The 26,038-nt window shown below is 51.2% G+C and overlaps 1 protein-coding gene across 1 annotated transcript in view; it reads left to right on the plus strand.

Moving 5' to 3' along the window:
- The window catches only part of SEMA7A (semaphorin 7A (John Milton Hagen blood group)), a 63,374-nt gene extending 38,880 nt beyond the window's left edge, over positions 1–24,494 (plus strand). Inside the window, exons 2-14 of the mRNA XM_051982254.1 lie at positions 3,977–4,102; positions 5,717–5,775; positions 7,104–7,196; positions 7,622–7,706; positions 8,782–8,892; positions 10,591–10,730; positions 10,819–11,003; positions 12,063–12,171; positions 12,264–12,462; positions 20,323–20,441; positions 20,534–20,694; positions 21,547–21,608; positions 22,360–24,494. Of these exons, the coding sequence (XP_051838214.1) occupies positions 3,977–4,102; positions 5,717–5,775; positions 7,104–7,196; positions 7,622–7,706; positions 8,782–8,892; positions 10,591–10,730; positions 10,819–11,003; positions 12,063–12,171; positions 12,264–12,462; positions 20,323–20,441; positions 20,534–20,694; positions 21,547–21,608; positions 22,360–22,712 (1,802 nt within the window). The 3' untranslated portion in view covers positions 22,713–24,494. The remainder of the gene's footprint in view (positions 1–3,976; positions 4,103–5,716; positions 5,776–7,103; positions 7,197–7,621; positions 7,707–8,781; positions 8,893–10,590; positions 10,731–10,818; positions 11,004–12,062; positions 12,172–12,263; positions 12,463–20,322; positions 20,442–20,533; positions 20,695–21,546; positions 21,609–22,359) is intronic.
- The last annotated feature ends 1,544 nt before the right edge of the window (positions 24,495–26,038 follow it).

The raw sequence follows: 26,038 nt of genomic DNA on the forward strand, positions 1-26,038 counted from the left end.
ACCAGTGCCTTCTCCCCAGAGGCTTCACCCCTGGCCTGAGGCTCTCCATAATATAATCTTCCCACTCTTATTTCTTAATTAATTCAATCAAACTGGGCTTTGGAACTTGGAAGATCAGAGACCATTCTGTTCTCTCCGGGGGAGGAGAGAGTAGGGGGTCACAGAGTAATTTGGGGGATGATTGAAGTGGAGGCCCAGAACCCTGGGGAAGACCGAGGGGGACAGCGGAACAGTCAGGGCTGGAGCGGCACTGAAGGTGACCCTGAAAAGCACTTCTTTACTCCAGTTTGAGGATGGCGGAGGCTTTGACTGCATCCTAACAGAAGCTCCCTTGTTCCCTCACTTAACAGCATTCACAACCACCCTACCTCTCCCCTTACGCAGGGAAAGCCTGTCTTCTCCAGGCTTGAGGAAGTCATCTTTTGTGACGCCTCCCTCCTTCCCCCCTCCCCAACTGTTCCCCCATAGTCCATATGTTGTGGGGGAGGGGAAAGGACTTGGGGGAGCATCTGTGGGCAGGCTGGCACCGGCTGCCATCTCTCTGCTTGGCATTCGTGCTGTGGGTACCGTCTGGGCCGACGGGCCGTCTCCAGGGAGGCTTTGGATAGGAGGGGAGAAGGCTGACAGGCCTTCTGCCTGGCTGATGGGAGTCCCAGAGATGGGAATGGGAGCTCCGTGGTCCCTGCACTTATTCTAGCCATTCCTGGCCTTGGAGGTGGCCCGGGGCTGAACCCCGAGATGGGAAGCCACCAGAGGCCAGGCTGGGCAGCTTCCTTGTGCCATGTGGTGCCCAGTGGGCAGAGGGCAGCTTAGGCACTTTCCCTTACTTTGGAGGATCCCCAGGGCAGCTTTCCGGACTAATTTACCTTCCTAGATTATACTGAAGGGTTTTCAGGCTATCTTAAAAAACAAATTAGCACTAGCTAAGGTATCTCCTGACTGCTCTCTCAAGCTATGATCTCATTCCCTTGTCCCTTAACTCCTCTCTCCCTCAAGAATCTGTGATGACTCCCTATTGCCTATTTTCTACTCTATGGTTTGACCTTCAAGGCCCCGTCTTCTTTCTCTACTATTCTCCAAAGTTCTCTCCCTCCAGCCGGAATAGTTTCTTCTCTCTTCTCTCTCCACACGAGTTTCTTTCTCCCCACTGTGCCTTTGCCTATGCAGTTCTCACTCCCTGGTGAGCCAGTAAAAACAATAGTAATAATATACATATTTAATACTTGATGAGGGGCTTTATTTTCTGCTGTACACAGGAATAAGTTTCCAAAGTTGAGATAACTTGCCCAAAGGCCCATAACTGACTCGAGGCTCAGAGCCAGGCCTCCCGGCTACAGGAGCAGTAGTTTGCTAATCACTGGAGGGGTCAGAGGAAGAATCAGGAGTAGGGTCACAACAGCTGCCAGGGGAAGGCTGGATGCTGTAGAGGGTCTTTCTGCCCAGGGATGGGCTTAATGGTCTCTGAGTCCCTTTCAATTGTGAAATTCTATAAACTAGATTGTGGCCACACCGTGTAGTGCGGGTGAGACGGATTCTAAGTTTGGCTCTGCCATGGGCGAGGGAACATCAAGCCGGGTCTTTCCTCTGTCTGTATTATGAGGGGGGTAGATTCCAAAGGTCTTTCTCCTAGAAGCTACATGATTACTGGATGGTAAACTGGACTTGAGTTAGCAGGACTTGAATTTTGGTTTGAAAATGATTCGAAATTTTCTTCTCTTCCTGTTTTTTCCTCCTTTTTTTTTCCTTCTCTTTTCCTCCTATTTTTCATTTTCCCCTCTTTTTTATCTCCCTCCTCCTTTTCCCCCCTTTCTTTTTTTTCTTCTTCTTCCTCCTCTTTCTCCCTTTTTTTCCTTCCTTCTCCTCCTCTTCTTTTGCCTCTTCTTCCTCCTCCTTTTCTCTCACCATCACATTTAGTCATTGGCAATTCATTTATTCCTCTCACCCTCAGATAACTCTCAAAGACTTGTTTACTACATCATTTACAACTTGCTATAGAGGAATAGTTAATAGAATTTCCAAAGTTACTCCCAGCTGTGCCTGTAATTCTAATTCCTACTGCTTCTTGAGGGCTTCTCTTCCTGCCTGGAATTTTCCCTGCGCACTCTGAATCTCATTCATCTATTTCCATGAACTCAAACAACCTTTAGCTCTGAAGTCCCCTCTGTATGCATGTGGTTTTTTCCTATGTACTTAGCACAATGCCAGGCATACAGTAAGCCTTTAATAAATGCTCTGTCTCTTGTCGTTGCTACTTACAACCTTCCAGTTCATAGGATCATAGATTTAGAGCCAGAAGGGACTTCAGGCCATTTAATTCAACCTCTTAATTTTACAAATGAGGAAACCAAGGATCAAAAAAATTATTAAGTGTCACAAATAGGTGACAGAAGCAGGATTTGAACCCAGGTTTTTCAGATACCTGCAAGTCCAGTATTCTATTTATTACAACCCAGGTGAATATTCCTTCCGCCACCAGGCTATGAGACTCTCTGAGGGCAGCCTCTCGGGAATCTTCTGCACCCAAAGTGCTTGTTTGCCGAACGACTGGGATGGGGACTCAGGATTGGGAACCTTGGGGATAAGGGAGGGAGTGTGGCAGACTGGGGAGGATGCTGGCTGGAGTCAAGGGCTTGGGTTTAATTCTGCAGGAGCTCTGTGATTTGTGCCCATCACTTCCTGATTCTGAGACTTGTCCCAGGGGCCTGGAAAGGCTCATTTCTTAAGTTGCTTCCAGTTCTAAATTTCCAGATTCTAGGAGATGCCGCAGTTCAAGGTTTTCCAAAGACGCTTTCTTTGTTATGTAACCTGCTGGCTGGAACTGCTGTCATTTTCCTCAGCTTCCAGAAGCTAGTGGGATGTCACTGACTGCCCAAGGGAGCTTAAGCCAGGCTCCAGGAACTTGGAGTTTTTAAAAAACATTTTGCAAACTGCAATGTAATGGAAGTAGGCTCCTCTGTAACCTCATAAACTTTGATGCCTTTGAGAAGGGATCTATAGATTTACCACATATTGGGAGAGAGAGTTTGCAATCAACCTTGCGGCTGAGATTACCTCTCATTTATTCTGTAGAGAGCTTGTATGTACATAGTTGTTTGCAGCAGAGGAGACATTAGATTGTGAGCTCCCTGAAAGCAGAGCTTCTATTTTCTGTCTCTGTGTCCCCAGCATAGGGCTTACTGTGGGTGTTTAATGAATATTTGTTATTGACATGGCAGAAATAAAAGTTTTAAATTAATATTTCAGATATTTGTAATACACTTAGCACAATGCCTAGTACATAGTTAGTACATGTTTATTAAAAGCTTAATTCTTTCTTTCCTCTGTCCATCTCTCCCTCCCTCCCTCGCTTCCTCCCTCCCTCGCTTCCTTCCTTCCTTCCTCCCTTCCTTCCTTCCTTCCTTCCTTCCTTCCTTCCTTCCTTCCTCCCTCCCTCCTTCCTTCATCCTTCCTTCCTCCCTCCCTTCCTCCCTCCCTCCCTCCCTCCTCCCTCCCTCCCTTCCTGCCTTCCTTCCTGCCTTCCTTCCTTCCTTCCTTCCTTCCTTCCTTCCTTCCTTCCTTCCTTCCTTCCTTCTTCCTTCCTTCCTTCCTTCCTTCCTTCCTTCCTTCCTTCCTTCCTTCCTTCCTTCCTTCCTTCCTTCCTTCCTTCCTTCCTTCCTTCCTTCCTTCCTTCCTTCCTTCCTTCCTTCCTCCCTTTCTCCCTGGTTTGACAGTGCCCCCTTGACCCCATGTTAGCCTGTATTAGGAGAATTGGGGGGATAGAAATGTCTCATGTTCTTGGGGAACTAGTGATGAGGAAAGACTTGGTCTCCTCATGAATGTCAGATGGAATCCGTCCCGGAAGGCTGATAGGGGTTCAGGAGCCACCCCCCCAGGATTTTCCCTCCTCTCCCCCAGGATTTGCCCCCCTCCCCAGTGATGCTCCTCCCTCTCCTTTCCCCCTCCCTCTAACCGTTCTTTCCCCCTCTGGTCTCTGCAGGACAGGAGAGTTACCGGTTCCCACAGCCCGAGCCCCACACGGTGCTGTATCACGAGCTGGGCAGTGACTCTGTCGTGGTGGGCGGCCGAGGGAAGCTCTACCATTTTGACTTCATCCAAGGAAAAATGCCTCAGTGAAGACGGTAAAGACTCTGCTCCCTCCCATGGCGGAGCCCGCCCGAATGCTTCTTTCTCAGCTTTGCCCCCACCTTCCACTGCCAGACCCCCCACCATCTTGTCTCCTGTAACCATGGGAAGCCCACTTTGGACACCATGAAAGGCCTCTCCCATTCTTTCTTCTCTTTCTCTACTCCATCACTCATCTTCTTTCCTCATCCCTTTTTTCCTTATCATTTCCCCTTTACTCCCTCTTTTCTCTTCCCTTTCTTCCTTCACTCTTCTTTCCTTTTGCTTTCTTTTCCTTTCTCCTCAGTCCCCTTTTTTTCCCCTTGTCTTTTCTTCATCTTCTCCTCCTCTTTATCTTTTTGGGGCTTTTTTCCTCACTATCTTCTCATTTCTTTTTTCTCCTTATCCTTTCTCTCCTTCCCTTCCTGTCTTCCTCTCTCCCTTCTCCTTCCTCTCTTCTCCTTTTCTTCCCTCCTCCCCTTTCCTTTCCCTTCTTTCTTTCTCTCTTCCATGTTCCTCCCTCCTTCCCCTTTCCTTCTTTCTTTCCCCTCCTTTTTTTCCCCTCCCCTCCTATCCCTTCCTCTTCTCCCTCCTGTCCCTTCTTTGTTCCTTCTTTCCCTCTCCTCTCATTCCCTCCTTCTCTCTTTTCTTCCTCCTCCAGGAAGGGGAAGATCCAGATGAACATTCTCTGCCTTGCCAAAACCCCCGAGGGTTTCTACAGTTGGGGAGGGGGGGAAGGGAGGGTGAAACATCTCACTTCTAAGCCCTGGGCCCCTCTGTTCCCTTGGGAGTTGGAATAGGGTGGGGGTGGAGGTGAGGGTGGGGATGGCTTGGCTTCCCCTCCCTGCTCCATCTGTTATAAACGGTTCCCTGGGAGAAGAGCCCTGAACAATAGGCCAAATGGAGGAGACTGGGGGTGGAAATTTCGATATAATTGCACTTAACAATTAGCTAATGAGTCCCACCTCTTCTGGTGGAAAAAGGATCCTAACCTTGGTGGCCTGGGACTCAGTTTAGTCAGTGACTCACTAGAGGTGACCCTCTAGGGACAAATCGATGAGTGCCTCTGGACCTCAGTTTGCCCTCTTGGAAAATGAGATTGGACTTCCTTCCTTGGGAGAAAGAGGGAGATCCCCAGGTGTCAATGAGTGCTCTGAACTAAGAAGCTAAAAATATTCATGTTAATAGGTTTTCCTGTTTACCAGAGGCCCTCCTTTTCCTCAGTGACCCCAGGGAGAGGATGGCTCTCCTGTTTCCCTAGAAACACAAAGGAAATGGGGGCTCTGCCCTCTGGGATCTGTCAGGGGGTCTCAGGGAACTTCTAGTCTAATAGAAGGTAAGGGGCTTCCTTAGAATCAAACAGCCATTGAAAAGAGATGTGAAACTCTGCAGTTTGTGGCTACTTCCCTTTCCCCAGAGATGTCATCTCTTTCCACCTCCAGTCAGGTAACTTGCTCAAGAAAGCCAGAGTGTCCCTTGGGCTTGGAGGAGAAGGGATGAGAGAGCTGCGTCCGGGGCTGTCTGTGCTCTGCCATCAGCTGACACTATTTAGGGACCCTGCCCCTCTTTCTAGATCCCTCCGCCATGGCCGGTGGGGACCGATGCTATCTTTCTGCTCTTTCTCTGACACAGGTGTACATCGGTCCCAATAAAGCATACTGCCAGAATCAGCTGGTGAGTGAGACTGGGGCCTTAGTGGGTGGGCGAGGGGAGTGAGGGGTAAATGCAGAGGGGCGTTCCCGGCAGCTACTTTTGTGCCTCTCTCAGCTTACCTCGCTGGGGTAGGAGAAACCTGTCCTGCTGCTCCTGGAGCCCTGCTCTTTGCCCCCGCACTGAGTGTAGGTGTCCTGGCAGGGAGGGAGCGCGTTTCCAGAGCAATATGTATTAGTTGTCAATATGGAGAACTGTGGGAAAAGGATCTGAGGGCTTTTTCCTAAGAGATAGCATGGATCTTTCCCAGTGATAAGAGTCTCTGACTCTTGCCCCATAGCCTAGTCCCATGAGGGTGGAACTAGATTGATAATTTAAGACAGGATATCTGGTACCTTTTGTTTTTTCTTTCCCGGCTTAGTATAGAGGGACAATGGTAGATTGTCTTCCTCGTTCTCTGTCTGCCCTTGACCTTATAGAATTCTGTAAGTGGAAAGGACCAGGGAGCAGGAAATCTTTTTTTTTTTTTTTTTAAGTTTTTAGGGTACTTTGTTTTCTTCTCCATTGTATTTTATGTTTCCAAATACATGTATAGATGATTTTCAACATCATTTTGTAAGACTTTGTGTTCCAAATTTTTCTTCCTCCCTCTTGTATCTCCTCTCTCTCCAAGCAATCTGATATAGGTTAAATAAATGTAATTCTTTTAAACATATCTCCATATTTATATGTTGTACAAGAAAAATCAGACCAAAAAGGGGGGGGGGGGACACGAGAAAGAAAATAGAACCAAAAAAAGGTGAAAATACTACATTTTGATCCATATTCAATCTCCATAATTCTCTCTGCATTTTCCACCCCAGATCTATTGGAATGAGTATAAATCTTCATTAAAATATCTCTGACCAGTAGCCACCCAGCTCGTTTGGATACTTCCTGTGAAAGGGGAATTGCTGTCTCCAGATTCTGCTTTTTGGTTGAGCTCTAATTACTAGGAAGCTCATCCCAGGGAGGAGGATTATCCAATTTTGTTCGTCCTAGAGCAACCCTCCACTCAGCGCAGCAACCCCTTCTACGGCAAACCTGACAGTAATGGTCCTGCCTTTGTTAGAATACTGCCCAGTTACCCAGGAACTCCCCCTCTCGCACAGCAGGCCTTCCCATTGTGCGCTAGTTCTGACTGTTAGGAAATTCTTCTGTTGAATAGAAACCCACTTCCACAAATTAGCTCTTCCCTCGGCTCGCCAGTTGGCGGCCCATTGTCTGGGGTCTCTTTCCCTTGATATAATCTTCCCCCTTTGGGGCGGCTGCGATTTGGTGTCGGTCCTGAGCGCCCCGCTTGTGTCCGCTAGGACTGCGAGAACTACATCACCCTTCTGGAGAAGCAGGCCGAAGGGCTGCTCATTTGCGGGACCAACGCTCGCCATCCCAGCTGCTGGAATTTGGTAAGGTTCAGTCGGGGCTTTGAGGCAAATTTGGGGCGCTCCTGCCAAAGCTGGAGAGGGAGGGTCAGGGCTGGGCCGCGGGATTTGTTCTGAAGGAACGACCAGTTAGCATCATGTTGGGAAACAGAAAAGAAAGAGTTCCTCCGCCGAGAGACGCCAGTCTGAGGGGGATGGGAGTTACATATGTATGTGGAACAAATATAAGAATGGCCCATCCCCAGCACTCACCCCAGGGACATAAGGACTTTTCTAGGCCATGTGTAGTGATGGTGGGGAGTATGGAGTGAGAGGGATGGGGGCTTGGTGAGTTTTGGGGGCGCAGAAGGGCATGGCTTGGCGGGGAGAGAATGGGGAGCGATGTTCACGTAGGGGCTCAGGAGCCTGGACTTAGGAGGTCCAGCTGACCCTGGTTCTCTCTCTCCCAGGTTAACAAGACCATCACTCTGCTTGGGGAAAGGCGGGGCTATGCTCCATTCACCCCCGATGAGAATTCCCTGGTCCTGTTCAGCGGTACGTAGCCCTTCCCGGAAGGAGGACGGACCTGGGTCCGAAGGGACTTCCAGGCTTGTAGACGAGCTTAGTGATGGCTCAAAACTTGTCTGTGACATCTCGTGTGCAACGTTCCAAGTGTCACAGACCAGGACAGGACGAGAACTTGGTGACCATCGGTTTCCACAACCTCATTTACAGAGGAAGAACACGCTTTTAGAGAGGCTCTGGTGGGTGGGTGGAGGCTTGGTCGTGGAGTCAGAGAGACGGATTTGAAGCTTGCGTTAGACTTTTCCTAGCTGTGCCACCTGGGCAAGTCACCTTAGTTTCCTCATTTGCAAACTGAATGGGGTTGGACGGATGACCTCTAAGAGCCCCTTCTGCTTGACTTTCTTCCTTTGACTGTACAATCCAGAAAAAGGGAAATGAGCTTAAGCAAGGAAATGTCCCTTTGATGAAATAACCAAATACAGTAAAAGGAAAACTGTTGGCATTGTCTGCGGGGCCCAGTTCAATCTCCCAGAGTCATCGCCGACTGTAACCAGAACCATGCTTACCATCCAGGAAATAGAATGGAAAATATTATCCATATTTTGCAGTTAAAGAAAGTGAGGCAGAAATTAAGTGACTTGCCCCATTTCACACAGCTAGTAAGTGTCTGAATCTGCATTAGAACTCAGGTCCTGATTCTAGGCCCAGTGGTCCATGCACTATGGAGCCATCTGGCCGCCCTAAACGTCTCTGCATGGAATTGCTTATTGGGAATTCTGGGAGACTCTTGGGTGACTAGATCAGTAACCACTGGGGTTAAAACAATGAATCTTTATTAAGTCATTTTGGTTTTCCATCCGTCCAAAAAGTCATCCCCTTATAACAAATAAAAAACAGCAAAGTTAACCAGGATATTATTCAGAAACGTTTGCTGCCACGTGTAGTGTTTCACATCCAGTTCTGCAAAGAAACAAAGGGAATTGCCAAAGCTCAGTCTTTGGGGGGTTGTGGCTGTGAGACACCGGAGCCCCAATAATCCCTCAGAGGTCGTGGGGTCTAGAGGCAGCGATGGCTGACCAGGGGCCTTGTCTCCACCCGCCTGCAGATGACCAGGTGTATTCCACAATCAGAAAGCAGGAATACAATGGCAAGATCCCAAGGTTCCGGCGCATCGGAGGAGAGCGGGAGTTATACACCAGTGACATGGTCATGCAGAGTGAGTCAATCACTGCACTTCCCTATGGGGACGCGTGTCCCTCCTCCTCCCCCGTCCTCTGTGGGACTGCGGGGTTGGAGCTGAGGGGGGCTAGAAGGAAGGGCAGGGAGAGAGGAAGGGGATTCTCCCCTCTAGCTACTCTCGGGGGCTCACAGAGGATCCAGAGACATGAAACTGGCCCCCAAGGGCCCGTGATTGACCCAGATAGTAATCTGTAGCTATAGGAAATCAGTGGCGGGAGAGGTTATTGAGGAAGCCTTCCTGATGGGAGGGGGATTGAGGTGGGCGGTATTTGGATGGGCACGGAGAAGGGCACAGAGAAGGGAGATGGGCACAAAGAAGGGTACCAAGAAGGGCATGGAGAAGGGAGAAGGGCACGGAGAAAGGCACAGAGAAGGGAGAAGGGCATGGAGAAAGGCACAGAGAAGGGAGAAGGGCATGGAGAAAGGCACAGAGAAGGGAGAAGGGCACAAAGAAGGGTACCAAGAAGGGCATGGAGAAGGGAGAAGGGCACGGAGAAAGGCACAGAGAAGGGAGATGGGCACAAAGAAGGGTACCAAGAAGGGCATGGAGAAGGGAGAAGGGCATGGAGAAGGGCACAGAGAAGGGAGATGGGCACAAAGAAGGGTACCAAGAAGGGCATGGAGAAGGGAGAAGGGCACAGAGAAGGGCATGGAGAAGGGAGAAGGGAAGGGAGAAGGGAGAAAGGAGAAGGGCACAGAGAAGGGAGAAGGCAGAAAGGAGAAGGGAGAAAGAAAGGGAGAAGGGCACAGAGAAGGGCACGGAGAAGGGAAGGGAGAAGGAGAAAGAAAGGGAGAAGGGCACAGAGAAGGGAGAAGGCAGAAAGGAGAAGGGAGAAGGGAAAAGGGAAGGGAGAAGGGCACGAGAAGGGCACAGAGAAGGGTACGGAGAAGGGAAGGAGAAGGGAGAAGGGAGAAAGGAGAAGGGCACAGAGAAGGGCACGGAGAAGGGCACAGAGAAGGGCACAGAGAAGGGAGATGGGCACAAAGAAGGGTACCAAGAAGGGAGAAGGCAGAAAGGAGAAGGGAGAAAGAAAGGGAGAAGGGCACGGAGAAGGGCAGGGAGAAGGGCACGGGGAAAGGAAGGGTTGGGAGGCGGTGAGCCCACTATCTCCGGTGGGTGCATGTTAGGGAGCAGAGCTGTGCACGGGCTGGGGGTGTCAGGCACTTAGCATTAGCTGGGGCAAAGTGGGGGAGAAAGGGGCCGAGGCCGGCTGAGGGAGGGAGGACCTGCTGGGAGAGAAAGCTGGCCCTGGGGCGGCGCACACAGAAGGCGTGTTCAGCATGGGCATGTGCTGCCGGGAGCCCCAGGAGAGGCAGCCCCGGGGGCCTGGAGTTCCTCTCTCTGCCCTCGGCCTGCCTTCCAGCCGCCCTGGGGAGGACTGAGCTCATCTGGAGGCCCTCAGCCTCCCTCCCACTCCCTCATTATGAGGCTCGGCCTCCCGGCCCAGCTGACAGCTACAACACCTGGGGAGCTTCTGGCTGCTCCCTGGGACATGAGGTCATCGTTTCTTTGCGGGCGGTTCGCTCATCAAAGGTTCAAAAACAAAGCTCTCCTCCAGGGGCCGGCCTCCCTCCCCTCCCTGCCCCCTCGGGCTCCCGGCGGCCTCAGAGCAGGGATCCCGACGTCTCTGGGTGGGGGGCGTCGGGGCTGACCCGGCCCGGTTCTGTGTTCCAGACCCACAGTTCATTAAGGCCACCATCATCAACCAGGACGAAGCCTACGACGACAAGATCTACTACTTTTTCCGGGAGAACAATCCCGACAAGAACCCCGAGGCCCCCATGAACGTCTCCCGGGTGGCCCAACTGTGTAAGGTGCAGCCACGGGGCTCGCGGGTGTCTGGGGGGGCGTCCCGGCCCGGCCCTGCCCCGGATAACCCCGCCTCCCTTCCCTCCCGAGCAGGGGGACCGCGGTGGCGTGAGCTCCCTGTCGGCCTCCAAGTGGAACACCTTCCTGAAGGCCATGCTGGTGTGCAGCGACCCGGCCACCAACAAGAACTTCAACTGGCTGCAGGACGTCTTCCTGGTCCCGGACGCCGCGGGGGACTGGCGCGCCACAAAGGTCTACGGGGTCTTCTCCAACCCCTGGTGAGCGGCGTGGCCGGGGAGGGCGGCGGGGTCCTGCGGGGGGGGGGGGCTGTTACACTGAGAGGGGGGAACGGGAGGAGGGCTCGGCCAGAGCAGGAGGGTGGGGTCTAAAGGAGGGGACACACACATATAGTCATATGTATCAGAGAATTACTGTCAGTGAAAATCGGCAGGGCCGAGCACATTATTGTACTGTGCCATATACATGATATACAGGAGGGGACGGGAAGATCAGGGAGGAGAGGGGAGGGCTTGGGGAGGGGCTGGGGAGAATCTCAAAAAGGGGGTCACAAGGAGGAAGGGGGTGAGTAGTCGAGGGCTTTTGGAGGAGGGGCATCAGGGAGGGCCGCGGGTCGCGGAGGTGGAGAGATAGGACGCCCCGAATTTTCACCGGTCGGATAGGGAGGGGGCTGGAGGGGTTCTGAGCTCCCCTTCGGCTCTCGAGTCGCGGCTCTGGGACCCTGTGGGGGCTCTGGGAGAGAGCTGGTTGCCGGCCCGGATCCCCAGCCCCCAGGGAGTGAGGTGAGCTCATAGCACCCCTTCCTGCTGCCTCGGCCTCCGGAGGGTGTTATCACACCAGGCCCAATTACTCTGCTCAGCTTCTTAATTTTGCCTCTTAATCACTCTAATCGATTGAAAACCAGCAAGGGCGTGTGGGGGAGGATGCAGGGGGCCATGATCAGAGCTGGAATTCCAGGCCGGGGGGAAGGGGAGGAGCCGAGCCTGGGCTCGGGAGAGGGGCCGGGAGCAGGCGCATCCTCCCCGGGCAGAAGGCGCACCCAGATGGCGCGCCGTGTCTCGTGCTTGCTGAGGACAGGGTCTGGGTGCTCATCTGCCAGGGATGCCAGAGGGAGCGGCCGGGGGGGCCGGGCTGCAGGGTGCCCAGGGCCCTCTCCCTTGGCAGAAGCCTTGGACGGCGCGGGGGGTGGGAGGCAGAGGATCCGAGCTCCCTGGCAGGGGGCTGGCGTTGCTGGCGGTAAGTGTGCCTCCCTGAGCTGGGCCCGCTGACCGGGCAGGGGCTGGCCAAGGTGCTGAGACCGGGCTCCGCGCTTCCCGCAGGAACTACTCGGCCATCTGTGTGTACTCCATCGGCGACATAGACCGGATCTTTCGGACATCCCCACTCAAAGGCTACAGTGGGACGCTGCCCAACCCACGGCCGGGCAAGGTGAGCAGCAGTCCCGGTGTCCCTCCCCTCCCCATCTTCAGTGTGCCGGCCTTGGATCCTTGTTGTTATCATCCTGTTTTCCTTTGTCCTAGTGCCTTCCAGACCAGGAACTGACACCCACAGAAACCTTCCAGGTGGCTGATAGTCACCCCGAGGTGGCCCAGAGGGTTGAGCCTTTTGGGGACAAGAAGACACCCCTTTTCCACTCCAAATATCACTACAAGAAAGTCTTAGTGCATCAAATGCAGGCCAGAAACGGGTCCTCCTTTGAAGTTCTCTACCTTGCCACAGGTGAGGATGGTCTTTGGGGCAGTTCCTCAGAACTATCTTTGACCTTTTTCTCTATTTCTATTTTTATTTTTTAAATCGGATTTGGGTGAAAATGTGAATGAGCTTCTTGTTGAATTCGGGTGCAGCAGTGACAAACGTTTGTATAAGTCAGGATCGCCACCTAGCTCGGTATCCCAGAACACTGAGCTGAAACCAGTAGCATAAAATTGGTTAGTGATCAACGTCCACGCCCTTCCTTTGTGTCCAAAAGTCAAATGTAGAAGCAGAGGATGCGGGGGATGTGGTTAGATCACAGCTTCTATGAAAATGACTTCGGGGGCTTGGAAATGTCCAGCCCAACGAGCCCCAGTGGATGTGGGAGCCCCAAACTGTGAGCTGAGTGGGGAACAGGGCTAGTGCAAGCACTCTGCACTCTGGCTTGACCTGACCACATTTCCAGTATTGTTTTTAATTCTGGATGTCATGTTTTAGGAAAGGCATTGACAGACTGGAACATGTCCACAGGGCAGCCGGGCTGGTGAGGGAGCTGGAAATTATTCTACGTAGGTGGGGTTCAGGTGGGGGGGCTGCGGCTGGGTGGCCTGGAAAAGGGAAGGCTCAGCTGTCGTTAAGTATTTGGAAGGTTGTCATATGGAAGATACTTGTTCTACCTTGCCCTAGAAAAGCAGAATTTGGAATCATGGTTAAATAACAGCTGTAGAGAGGCAGATTTTGGTTCAATATCAGGGAAAAGTTACTGCGGATTAGAGCAGAATTCATCCCAAAGTGGAAGGGCCAAATGGTCCTCGACCACCGAAGCTGTAGAAGGGATTTTGATACAGGCAAAGGCTGAAGTGGCGCAATGGAGAGAGCTTGGAATCAGGAAGATTTATCATCGTGAGTTCAAGTCTGGCCAAAGATACTTACCAGCTGTGTGACTCTGGGCAAGTTACTTAACCCTGTTTACCTCCTGATCTGTAAAATGAACCAGAGAGAGAAATGCCAAACCACTGCAGTGTCTCTGCCAAGAAAGCCCCAAATGGGGTCACAGAGACACACGACTGGAAAAATGACTGCACAAGAGCAAAGGTTGAACCAGAGGAGCCTTGAAAAGTCTCTTCCCATTCTGAGGGTCTGTGATAGAAGCAGATCTGGGAGGTGGGTCAGACCTAGCTGATGATCTCCATCAGCTGTCCTCCGAGACCTCTGGCTTCTATGAGAAGCCTTTCCTAATCTCTTCCAATTCAGCCTCTTTGTCTATAGTTAATGCCTCTTGTCTTCCCTCTTAAACTACAAACTCCTCAAGAGTTTCCTGTTATCCCCAGTGCTTAGACCCATGCTTAGCACAGAGTAGGGGCTTAATAAGTGTTTATTGACTAAGCTCTTTCTTCATCATCCTCACCCCCGTGTTTGTGAGACGTTCTCTATGGAGGAGACAGATAAATGTGTTTAATGTACTGCTTTCCCTGGAGAGTTCTGAAAGTTCTAGAGAGCTTAAGCAGATAGACACTAAGTCCACACAGTAATCACTTAATGAATATTTGTTGACAGATCTCTTCTGCCATGTTTCTATGGAAGAACAGCCCAGGTCAACAGCTTGTGCTAAACTAGTTTCCCCCTCCAGAGGTCAGAACACTGGGGTGACAGAGTTTGGTCAGAAGGTTGGGGTGATGGTGGGACAGAGTTTGGTCAGTAGGTTGGGGTGATGGTGGGACAGAGTTTGGTCAGTAGGTTGGAGTGATGGTGGGACAGAGTTTGGCCAGAAGGTTGGGGTGATGGTGGGACAGAGTTTGGCCAGAAGGTTGGGGTGGCGATAGGACAGAGTTTGGTTTGGGAGGAGAGCCAACTGTCCCTACCTTAGGCTCTGGGGACTCAAGGTCTAGGGTGGAGGAGTAAGGGGGTACATCTAGCTTGCTGCTAGGACTCTTCCTGTCTTTGACAAAGGACAAATCCATATTGTCTCTTTCCCCAGAGAGGGAGTAACGATAATGCTTCCTCTCTGTGTACTTCTTTTTCCCTTCCTCCACCAACCGAAATAGCCTCCATGTAGTTCCCTTTACGGGACATTAATTCTTCTGGCCGTAATCTTGTCCTGGTTCTTTGTTCCTTATATACAGAATGCTCTTCCTTTGTACTTCTACTTGGAATCCCCAATTCTTTTTAAGTATCACCTCCCAGAAGAGATATTTCCTGATTTTCCCTGTTGTTGTATTCCTTCCCTAATAAACAATCACCAAACAGTTAATAATGCATTTAATAAATTCAATGATAAATAATTAAACCAATAAATTTAATAAATGCCACAAACATTAAAATTAAATTAATTATCACAGTGATTAGACACTAGGGATACAAGTACAAAGAATTAAGCAATACGTATTCACAAGCCATTTATATTTGAATAAGGAAAGCAAATACATATAAAAATAGTTCCAGCAATAATATAAGGTCAATAAAGACATATGCCCGGGTAGTTTGGCAGAGAGTGCCTTAGTTATAGGGGAGATGATGCACAAGATGGTACCTGAGAAGTTTCTTGAAGGGAAAGGGTGAAGGTAAGGAGAGAGAATGCCATCCAGGCTCAGGGTGGGGGCCAGGGGTGGAAGGAATGGAGATAAAGGAGTAGGATGAATCAGAAGCAGAGAGAAGGTCCCTTTGTTTGTACCCTTCAAAGGACTAATGTCCACTGAGACTGGGAAAGTAGGTTGGAGTTAGATTGTGCAGATTTAAAAGCTAAACAGAGGAATTTTAGAGGCAGTAGTTGGAGTATTTGCTTAACTGTGTCCCTGTTGTTTCCCTTGAACAGAAGCTTTCCTTGGAAGCTAGAATTTGTTTCGTTTTATCTTGAGGGTTTAGCACAGTGCTTGGCACATTGGAGGCAATCAATAAGAGCTTGTTGAATTTAGGAGAAAGAAGCCTATGACTAGAGTCTCCTTTGTCTCCCCTCTCCACCCCCAGCCCTTAGGACAGAATTTCCCTTAGGTAACTAAAGAGTTTCAGTTGGATGTAGGCCTCTGCGGAAAGTTTATTTTTATAACGAAACTTATTTTTACATTTAGTGGGATTGTTTCAACTGGGACATTGTCAGATTTCCTCCTATTTACAAACCTCAAAGTTCTCTCTCCATAGTGGCCAGGAAATCCAGGACCACTCAGGGGGGCTATTGTTTAGCCTCCTGGAAAACAAGCCTTTCAGGGGAATTGGAGTCTTTCTTGGACAAGGCCAGTCCAGCGGACACAAGAGAGTTTGACCAGAATAGCCAGTGCCCTTCCTGACCCTGAGCCCCCACCAGAATTCAAAGGCCTCCAAAGGAAACAAAAGAAGGAGATCTTGTAGACTGGCTCCTGGCGGGTAGTGATGTGGTGACTGAGGACTGGAGACAGAGTCTGGGCAGCTGTGTGACCTTAGACAAGGCCATGACCAGCTGAGGGCCTCAGTTTCCTGATCTGAAAAATGGGGGATTATAGCAAAACACTCTAATTTTAAAATGATGAGACACCTTCAAAGACCTGGCAAAGTCACTGAGCTAGTCAGCAATGGAGTTCGGCTCAAACTCGCCTTCTCTTGCTTCCAAATCCAACATACTTTACATCGTGAGACAGTTTCTGACGATCTCTTCCAGATCACTCCAGAATTCTAGGTTTGAATATTTTAGAAGTCTAAGATTCTATGGACCAGAGCAGCTGGAAGCCCCGTGGCAATTAAATACCAGGGGGCTTGAAGTCAGTTTGTTGGAGAAAAAGAGGACAGATGTCAAGACCTTGAAGTCCCCTTGAAGACTGTGAAGGGAGCATGACTGAGTGATAAGAATGATTTATTTTTGTGTCCATCCAGGGTTGAACCTGCTGCAGGAAGAATCAGGGCAGACTCCCACTGCAAAAAAAAAAAAAAAATATATATATATATATATATATATATATAATTTCAGTTCAATTCAGTTCCATTTATAGGCATTTACAGCCTACTATGAACCAGGTACTGTGTATGGTACCAAGGTTATAAGGATGTTAAAAATATATATATTCTGGCTCTTGAGGAGCTTTCATTGTATTGGAGGGAAATAGCACAAATACAGATAAATAAAAATAAAATAATTTAAAGTAAATACAGAGTAATTTGAGGAAGGAGGAGAGCAAAAATGCCAGGAAGCATGAGCTGATGAGCCCTTGAAGGATTCTAGTCGTTCCCAGAGACACAGATAGGGAGGGAAAACAATTCAGACCTGGGAGCTGCTTGTCAAAAACAGGGAGGTGGGGAACCGCATAGGAGGGGAGTAGTACAGAGGCTGCTTCGAAACTCTGGAGTAATTAGAGAGAGGCTGTGCATTTTTTGTAGCTGATGATTGCTCCAGGTGAAAGAGGCGAACCTTTGTACAGGGACTCTTTGAAAGCCAAACCCTCACCCTGTGGGTTACCAAGTCAGAGGCAGAGCTGAGATTTCAACCCACAGTTTCAGATTCCTGTTCTCTAGGGTATCCTTCAGATATCACGGTTCTGTGATTTTGATTCAGTTCAGCCCCAAACAATGCAATGCAGCAAACATTCATGGTCCCTTTTAACTTGGGAATTCCGTCATTCTAAAAGGAAATCGGGACACTGCTGCATGAAACCTGAGGTCTCCACTCCCTTTCTGCCCCCAACTCAGAGCTTAGGACTTGAATGCTTCCAGCTTCCCAACCTGGTTTCCTAAGGTGATTTCTTCCATTGTGGGCAAAATAGCTTGATTTCTGGTCTTCTCCTAGGTCTTGCTTGTCCCAATTTTTTATCCTACCAGCTTGATCCACACCTGCCCTGAATACGGTCTTTTCTTTCCATTTCTCATCATTCTTAAATTTTTAGAAAAATTTTTCATTTTTTCTTTTTTCTTTTTTAATTTTTATTTAATAATTACTTTATATTGACACTCGTTTCTGTTCCGATTTTTTTCCCTCCCTCCCTCCACCCCCTCCCCTAGATGGCAAGCAGTCCTTTATATGTTGGATATGTTGCAGTATATCCTAGATACAATATATGTTTGCAGAACCGAACAGTTCTCTCGTTGCATAGGGAGAATTGGATTCAGAAGGTATAAATAACCCGGGAAGAAAAACAAAAATGCAGATAGTTCACATTCGTTTCCCAGTGTTCTTTCTTTGGGTGTAGCTGCTTTTGTCCATCGTTTATCAATTGAAACTCAGGTTTCTTTGTCAAAGAAATCCACTTCCATCAAAATATATCCTCATACAATATCGTAGAAAAATTTTTCAATGTTGACTTTTATATGATTTTGATTTTCATTTTTTCCCCTTTCTTCCTTCCCTCCCTACTCCCCTAGAGAGCAATCTGATATAGCTAATACATGTAAAATCATGTCAAGAATATTTCCATATTATCCATGTTGTGAAAGAAGAATCAGGGCAAAAGGGAAAATCATGGGAAAGAAAAAAAAAAGTAAAGTCGCATGCTTGCTTTGTATTCAGACTCCATAATTCTTTCTCTGGATGTGGATAGCATTTTCCATCACGCGTCTTTTGGAACTGTCTTAGGTCATTGTATTGTTGAAGAGATCAGAGCTGATCATCACACAATGTTGCTGTTGGGTACAATTTTAATGGGGAAATCAGCTTAATTGGGCTTGGAGTTCCTGTGGAGTATGTAATGAGCTTTCCAGCCCTCCATGTTGACGTGCTCTGGATGGCCTCGGATGGTCCTGAGCTCCTGGTCCTGGCAGCCCTCCCCAGCCCGCCTGCCTGCTGCTTTCCACAACATCCCCCCTTTCGGCTCTGACTTCCCCTTTTTCAGTTCCAAAGGTTGGCCATTGGGCCAGCGTAGATCAATGCGGATCAAATGGAGAAGTCATCAGCCTCTCAGAGGTTATTTCAGGCTGGGAGAGGGAAGCAGGCTCCTGGAGAGAGCGGGGAGGGACATTGTTTTAGGGTGAGGTAGACAGAGAAAACAGGACTGTTAGGAAAGTAGGGCAGATGGCCTGGACGCAGAGGGGTGGCCAAGGTGATCTCCAGCAGTTTGTTCTGCTCTGACATACTGGGTCATAGAGAGTGGAGTGGATTCTATTCCTGGTTCTGTATTAACTCATGGCTGATCTCAAGCATCTTGGGGGTCCCAATTTCCTCATTTTTTAAATGAGAGAGAGGGGCAGATTATTGCTACCGACCTGAAACCTGATGGTCTTTCTTTAGGTTCGTTGGATTTGAACTGAAAATAGCCTTGAACTTATCTAGTCCAATCTCTTTATTTGTCATGAGAAAAGTGAAAGTCATGGAAATTAAGCTAAGCTGAGGTAGTTAAATAGAGAATGGGGATCAGAACTGGCCTCTTTGATTTGAAATCTAGTATTCCCATTCTGTCACAATGATTCCCTGAGCTCTATTACTGAGAACATCCTGGACCCAGACGCGGGAAGAAGTTGGTATCAGAATGATAGATTTAGACCTGGAAGAGACTTCAGAGACCATCAGCACCTCTCCACCTTCCATTTTGCAGAGAAACTGAGGCACACAGAAATATAGGACCTTAAGGCTACAGTGGAATTTTAGCCTAGATCCTCCTGAATCCAAATCCAGCGGGTAGTCCTTTCTTCATTCTACCCACCCTTGTTTTAAGCTAACTAGTTTCTTTCTGTGGCTTTCTACATCCCCTTTAAGAATTAGGCCTTTCTCCTACAGATGGAGAATTAAGAATTAGGAATTAAGATAAGGATTTAATTTTTAAAAAGTTTTTTTTCCAATTTTCCCCCAAATTTTGTTTTTTTCCAAATACACATATAGTTTTCAGCATTTGTTTTTGTAAGACTTTATGTTCCAAATTTTTCTCCCTCCCTTCTTTACCTTCCCCTCTCTCCAAAAGAGAGGTCAGAGCCTTTGACCAGCTACTAGAGAATTACAGACTTTCGAAGCTGAAAGAGACTTTCCAAACCATATAGGAAGCAGAGAAGTGGTTAAGTGTCTGCTTGAATACGTCCAGCGATGGAAAGCTCACTCCCTTCCAGATCAACCCATTCCATTTTTGATTTTGTGGTTAGGAACTTTGTTCTTTTTACCCCTTAGTCCTAGCTCTGGCCTCTGGAGAATGGAACACACGGCCCATCTTTCCTATCTTTGTGAAGATCGCTCTCCTGCCCCGGCCTTCCCCATCCCCTTCCCTTCCAACTGGGCCAGACTCCTTCGGCGGGGGCCATGTTCTCCCGTCCCCTCCTCCTGGAACCGTTCCAGCCTGTCCTTCCTGCCTAGAAACGGACCCTGCGTTCCTGCTGGGCCTTCCCCAGACCTGGAGGGAATGGCCTTAATTAGTCATTGCCCTGATTACCGAGGCCCAAGTCCCTTCACCTGCCCAGGGATATGGCGCAGTAAGCGGCTGATCTTGGATTGGAGCCGGTTCTGGGCCGAGGTTGGGAGCTTCCCAGCGTCCCTCGCCGGTGCCCCGAGAGATGGTGGGCAGTTTATGGCTCCGTCAGTCCCGGCCCCAGCTAGGAGCCTCGTTCTGGACCCGAGCTTTTTGCCATCGCTCCCTCCCACCTTCGCCCAGCTCAGCCTCCCTGGCCTCTGAAAGGCCCTCTGGGGGGAGGTCCCGGAGGCAGGGTCCCCCTCCTCACTCCAGGCCCCAACTGCTACCGCCCCCAGGCCTGTGACCTGGGCAGCCCAGAGAGAAGGGCTCTTTTCCCTTTGCCTCCCTTCCCCGCTCCTGCTGTTCTTCCACACTGGCTCCTGGCCCGAGCCACGCAGGATTAGCCTAAGATAGAGCAGAGGGTGTTAGGGCTCAGAGTCTCCAGGATGCAGACGCTTTCCCCTAATTCACCCTCTCTCCTTCTCTCTTCCCTCCCTTTCCCTCCGTTTCTCCCCCTTCTTCCCTGGTCGCCCTTTCCCCCCCACCCCACTTCTCTCTACAGACAAAGGAACGATCCACAAGGTGGTGGAGTCAGCCTCTGGTGCCTTTAACATCATGGAAATCCAGCCCTTCCGTCACCACCCGGCCACCATCCAGTCCATGGCCCTGGACAACGTGACGGTGAGGCCCCGGGCTGTGCTGTGGGTCCCCCCCTTCCCCGCTCCCCAGGGGCTGCTGGAGAGCCCTGACCCGGGGCCTTCTTCCTCTTTCAGATGAAACTGTACGTGAACTCTCAGTGGGAGGTCAGCCAGGTGCCCCTGGACCTCTGCAGCGAGTACCGGGGGGGCTGCCAGGGCTGCCTGATGGCGCGGGATCCCTACTGCGGCTGGGACGACACCCACGGCCAGTGCGTCTCCATCTACAAGTATAAAGGGTGGGTACGGCCCCCGGGCCCCTCCTTCGGACCATTAACCACCAGCCGCAGGGATACTTGCAGTCTCTTGCACGCGGACACAGCCTGCTCTGGGAGATGGCCGTTCCAGGAATTATGAATCCTCTTTCTTAAAACGACTTTCATTTCTAGCTTTTGTTTGTAAGACCCCCTGCGTTTTCTCAGAATCCTCTCCCCTCCTCCTCTCCAGCCATCCCAAAGAACAAAGAATTTTTAACATGATTTTTTTTAGCCTATGTGGAAACAAGTCCAAAAAACAAAGGATTTTTTAAAAAATGAATCTTTTTTTTGTTAATTAATGAGAAACAGAAAATGAATTAGAATGGGAATGCCTCAAGGCAAGGACTGGTTTGTCCTGTTTTTTTTTGCTTCAGTCTCGGGCACAAAGAGGCAGTGTAGCCTGGTAGGCAGAGAACTGGCCCCAAAGCTTTGCCCGCTGATCCTGGTCCCGATGCTCCGGGGAAGCTCTTTTCCTTCTCTGCGCCTGGGGCAGCTTCCTGGGCTCTGAGCTGCAGAAAGCGGGCTGATCTACATCGCAGGAAGGAGTTTTCTTATTGGCGTTGTCCCCCCCCCCAAAAAAAATAATCTGTTAGCGGCGGAGAGACACACTTAGTGGAGGGGCCAGCTGTGGCAGTCCGAGCCCTCCGGGAGGGACTGGCCGGTCACTGGCCGCTCAGCGGCCCTCACGCCTCTCTGAGACCCTCAGGGTGCTGTTGGGGTCTCACAGGGGCTCGGAGGGAGGGAGCCTTGGGAGAGAGGGGAGGCCTGGGGCGGGCGCCGGGAATCCCCCCCTCCCTTCCTGCTTGTGTGACCCTTGTACCATCCGCTCTCTAGGCCTCTGTTACAGGCTCTGGGTCCCAACGAGCCTCACACGGAATGTCCTTCCTCCAAGCCGGGTAAGTTGGGAGGGGTCCTGGGGGTCCCGCTGGGGATGGATGGGTGAAAGGAAAGCATTTAGGGGCTTGCTCTGCATTGGTGCAGGGACACAGCGGGGCACAGGTCTGACCCTGGGGGAGACGGCCCATGGAGCCCAGGGGTGGGCCGGGCGTTTGGGCCGAGTCCCAGGGAGGCTGACCTGGACACAAGGGGTGGGAGCCCCAGCCTGCCCTGCGGCAGCCCGTGTGTGTGTGTGTGTGTGTGTGTGTGTGTGTGTGTGAGAGAGAGAGAGAGAGAGAGAGAGTGTGTGTGTGTGTGTGTGTGTGTGTGTGTGTCAGTGTGAGTGTGTCAGTGTGTCTGAGTGTGTCAGTGAGTGTGTGTGTCAGTGTGTGTGTGTGTCAGTGTCAGTGTGTGTGTGTGTCAGTGTGAGTGTGAGTGTGTGAGGGCTGACCCTCGGGCCGGGCCCACCAGGCCTTTGCACGTCCAGCCCGGGCCCCCAGCCCGAAGCCCTCCCAGCCTCGGTCTCATTGGTGCCCCGCGGAAGGATCTCCGGGTCTCCGGCCCGCCTGAGGGAGCCTGGGAAGGCCGCAGGGAAGGCCGCAGGGAAGGCCGCAGGGAAGGCCGCAGGGAAGGCCGCAGGGAAGGCCGCAGGGAAGGCCGCAGGGCGGGCCGTGCGGCTCGGCGCTTAGAGAGCGCCCCCCCAGGTGGTCGGACAGAAGGGGGCGCCCTCACAACCCCGGGCCGCGGGTAATGGGGACGTTCCCCCTGCAGAGAAGGACCCGAACAAGGCGCAGAGCGTCATCCTGGCCCGGAACTCCCGCTACTACCTGACGTGCCCCGTGGAGTCGCACCACGCCACGTACTCGTGGCACCACGGGGACAAGAAGCTGCACCGCTGCGAGCCCGGCTGGCAGAGCTCGGACTGCATCCTGTTCATCGAGAAGCTCACGGACGAGCAGTACGGCCTGTACCGCTGCCAGGCCGAGGAGGGCACCTACAGCCGCGTGGCCGTGGAGTGGGAGCTGCGCCGGGAAGCCACGGCCGAGCACCTGCTGATGGGCCGCGCCGCCGCGCTGCTCCCCGGCCTCCTGCTCCCGCTGGCAGCCGCCCTGCTGGCTCACTAAGGACCCCACGCGGACCCTCCTCCTCCTCAGGGCGCGGGGCTCTGTGGCTTGCTCCTTCCTCTTCTGCCACTTCCGGGAGACGCCCTCTGCCCCCCTCCCCAGCGCCCCTCCCCCCGCCCCAGGCCCGAGCCTTGCCTTTCCCCCTGGGGCCGCGGGCTGGGGGAGCACAGAGCTTCTCCCCCACTTTCTTCAGGGGAACGAACATTTCTGAGCCATAGGTCTGCTTGGGGGGCGCGGGGTGGGGGAGGGGTCGGGGACACCGAGAGGCTGCTCTTGGATGCCCGGGGCGCTCGTCAGGGAAGGAGGGGGCGTCCCGGGGGTGGGGACGGACTCTGGGGCCTCCTCCCTGTGAGGGCGGTTAAGAGCAGAGCCGGTTGCTCCCGGAGAGCCGCCCTCTGGGGGTCCCGGGGGTGGAAAGGGGCGGCACCCACCGGAGCAGCATGGCGGGGAAGGAGCCGACTCTGGCGCAGAGCCGAGGGTTCTCCTTCTGGGGCCAAAGGGAAGAGCTTGCCAAAGGTGAATCTTACTTGGAAACTCTGTTGACTATGCATTGGGTGTGGGTGGGTGAGGGGCGGGAGGGCAAGGGCCGGAAGGAGCGGGGCGGCCGCCCCCTCCCGTCGGAGCCCCGGCCCCCGGGCTCGGCTACCTCCGAGGTCCTCCTGGGCCCGAGCTGCCAGAGCTGGACTCTGCTCCGTCCGCCCCATCCTCGGGCAGGCCCCTCTCCCCGGGGGAGGCCCGGGGCAAGCTGGCGCGCCCGGCTGGTCCCCTCCCCTTTTGGTGGGGAGGGGAGGGCCCTCTGAAGCTTGCATGTTTATCTAGGGAAGTTTCCTTTCCTCCCGGAAGGGATTTTATTTATATTTGTTTAGCTTATTTTAAGTTTGACAACTTCCAACTGCATCCAAATGAAACTTCAACAATGATGGGCAGGGTGGGGGGAGGGGGGTTAGGTGGCCCGGCCGAGGGCACCTGGGGTTGGAAACATAATCCGGAGAAAGTTTAGTTTAGGGGGAGAGGGCGGGCGGGAGGGGGTGGGGACAGAGGAGGAGCACTGTCTGCTGAGGTCCTGGAGGACCTGGGGAGGACTCCCCGGAGCCTGACCTCGGGAGCCCCGAAGGGCCAGGAGGGAGGTCAGACTCAGGGCTAGGGAAGGCAGGACTAAGCGCGGGAGACAGTCCCCATCCCCAGGGAGCCCCAGGCCCGGTGGGAGAGACCAAGCAACCCAGCTCGGGAGTCCCCCCGGAACGGCGGTCATAGGGCAGGTATTCCCCGTGACTTGGGAGTTGAGGAAATTATTTGGAGGGGAAAGGTTGGGGGTGGGGGGTGGGACGAGAATGAAGGAACATAACTGGTCCAAATTTCAAGGTGTTCATTTAGAAGGGGTTTGGCCCTCATGGGTAGTGAGGGCCTGGGCCTCTAGAGCTGGCCTTTGGAGTTGAGGGTTGGGGGTGAGAAGGGGGCGTCCCATTCTAATCCCCTCTGTTGTCCCCTCCCCAAGGGCTGTGCTTCCATCCGGGTTCATGCCTTCAGCTCAGGTCATATTATAATTTAGGATAAACTGTGAATCCCAGAAGGAGCTCTCCCTGGGGCTGCGAAGGCTGGAGCTCCCCGGGGCGCTGGAGTAGGGGCTCCCAGTGCCCTTGGTCTACCATTTCAGTAGCAAGCCCAGGCAACTTTCTTCCTCTGTGCCCTATGGGCCCAGGCCCCGGAATCTGGCAATCTTGGGTCTGCTATCTCCTCTTGATGCACTTTAATAACATTACTAATAAACAGACTATTTATTTACCTGTGTCTGGTTTTTGACTGGCAGAACACGGTCAAAGAGGTGCCGAGGGGTGGGGGTCTACTTCCAGGTCAGGACCACCCCCCAAAGACCTTTCTTAACCTCACCACTTCCTTGCCCAAAGGAGTTTTTGACTATCCATGTTCCAGCCATTACCATGTTTTATATTGGACAAGTCTCTTCACTTCCTGCGTTTCAGTTTTCTCAGCTGTCAAATGGGGATATTATTTCCCAACCTATCTACTAAGGAAGATTTTAGGAACGAAATAAACAAACGGATTGTTCTCCATTGAGGCAAAAATCTTAGTTTTGATGGAAGGAACCTGGAAGAACAGTGGCTTCTAGGAAATATTTGTATATTTGAGCCTTACGGGGATCTCATGCAAACTAACATACAAATCAGGATTGCGGCCAAAGGTGGGGATTGAGAAGAAGGCTGCTGTTCTCCCTTCTTCCCTTTGCAGACCTCGTCCTCCCACCCCCAGCCCATGCTTTGGCTGACCCTCTAAACGGGCAGTCAGCTACAGAAATGGGTCTGATGGATCTGCCAGCTAGGAATGGTCTGTTCTCACTCAAAAACCAATGGCCGGCCTCCTCATGTCTACACCAGAACCGCGTGTGTAGGTCCTGCTGGGGCACTGTAGAATTTGGGGTCAGAAAAAGAATCAATCTCCTGCTTCCTTGTGGCTTCCCCTCACCCCCCTCTCATCCTTTCCCTTAGGGGAACAAAATGGCAATAACTAAACAGTGGAAATGTCGCAGAAAGGCGCCTCTTCTATTTGTTCGAAGTAGTCTCTGCTGTCCCATCCAATTGTTTGCTATGTACTAAGCCATACAAAAGACAAACAATGTATAATTAATAAATGCTGCTAATAATGAAAAAAATCCAGTGTTAAAAACATTCTATGACTAAGTAGCTTCATCTCTTGTTCCTCCAGAGAAATTAAAATCAGTTTTCCCCTTAATGCCTCTGATTCTCCTAGAAAGAAGTCTTTCTTTGGGCTTCATACAGCCAATGGAGTGGGTATTGTCATCTGCCAATAATTTTGTGGTGAAATAGAGAATCTTTGTCTCAGTTCTGGAGCATCATGGGCCAGTGATGAGTCCATGTCTTAGACATGGGGCCATTTTGCTCCACTGGTCTCTCCATCATAGTTCTATTTCTAAATACCCCTAGGAGTGCTTGTGCTGCTCACTTTCTTGGATCCACCCCATGGGGATCACTTCCTTCCTCTTCATTCCTCACCAGAGATCTCTTTTAATTCCATCACCACTCACAGCCTTTTGGGAGATCTAGTCCAGGCAGTGTCTCCCAATGAGTGATTTTCTCTTTGCTCCAAGCTTTATGGGAACTGAGAGGAATGAAAAGCCCAAGAGACAGAGTTCCTGGTAATTAATAATCCATTTATTAATTAAGCTAGCAAATAATAAGTTGATGATCAGTGTTTTCTCTTGGACCAAAAACCAAGACATGGACTCACTCAGTGCTTAAATACTTTTGGAAAAGGATTTTCCCCTGTGAGGTGAAAATCATTCTTGATTGGTG

This window comes from Antechinus flavipes, chromosome 2 (assembly GCF_016432865.1).
Source record: "Antechinus flavipes isolate AdamAnt ecotype Samford, QLD, Australia chromosome 2, AdamAnt_v2, whole genome shotgun sequence".
Classification (NCBI taxonomy): Eukaryota; Metazoa; Chordata; class Mammalia; order Dasyuromorphia; family Dasyuridae; genus Antechinus; species Antechinus flavipes.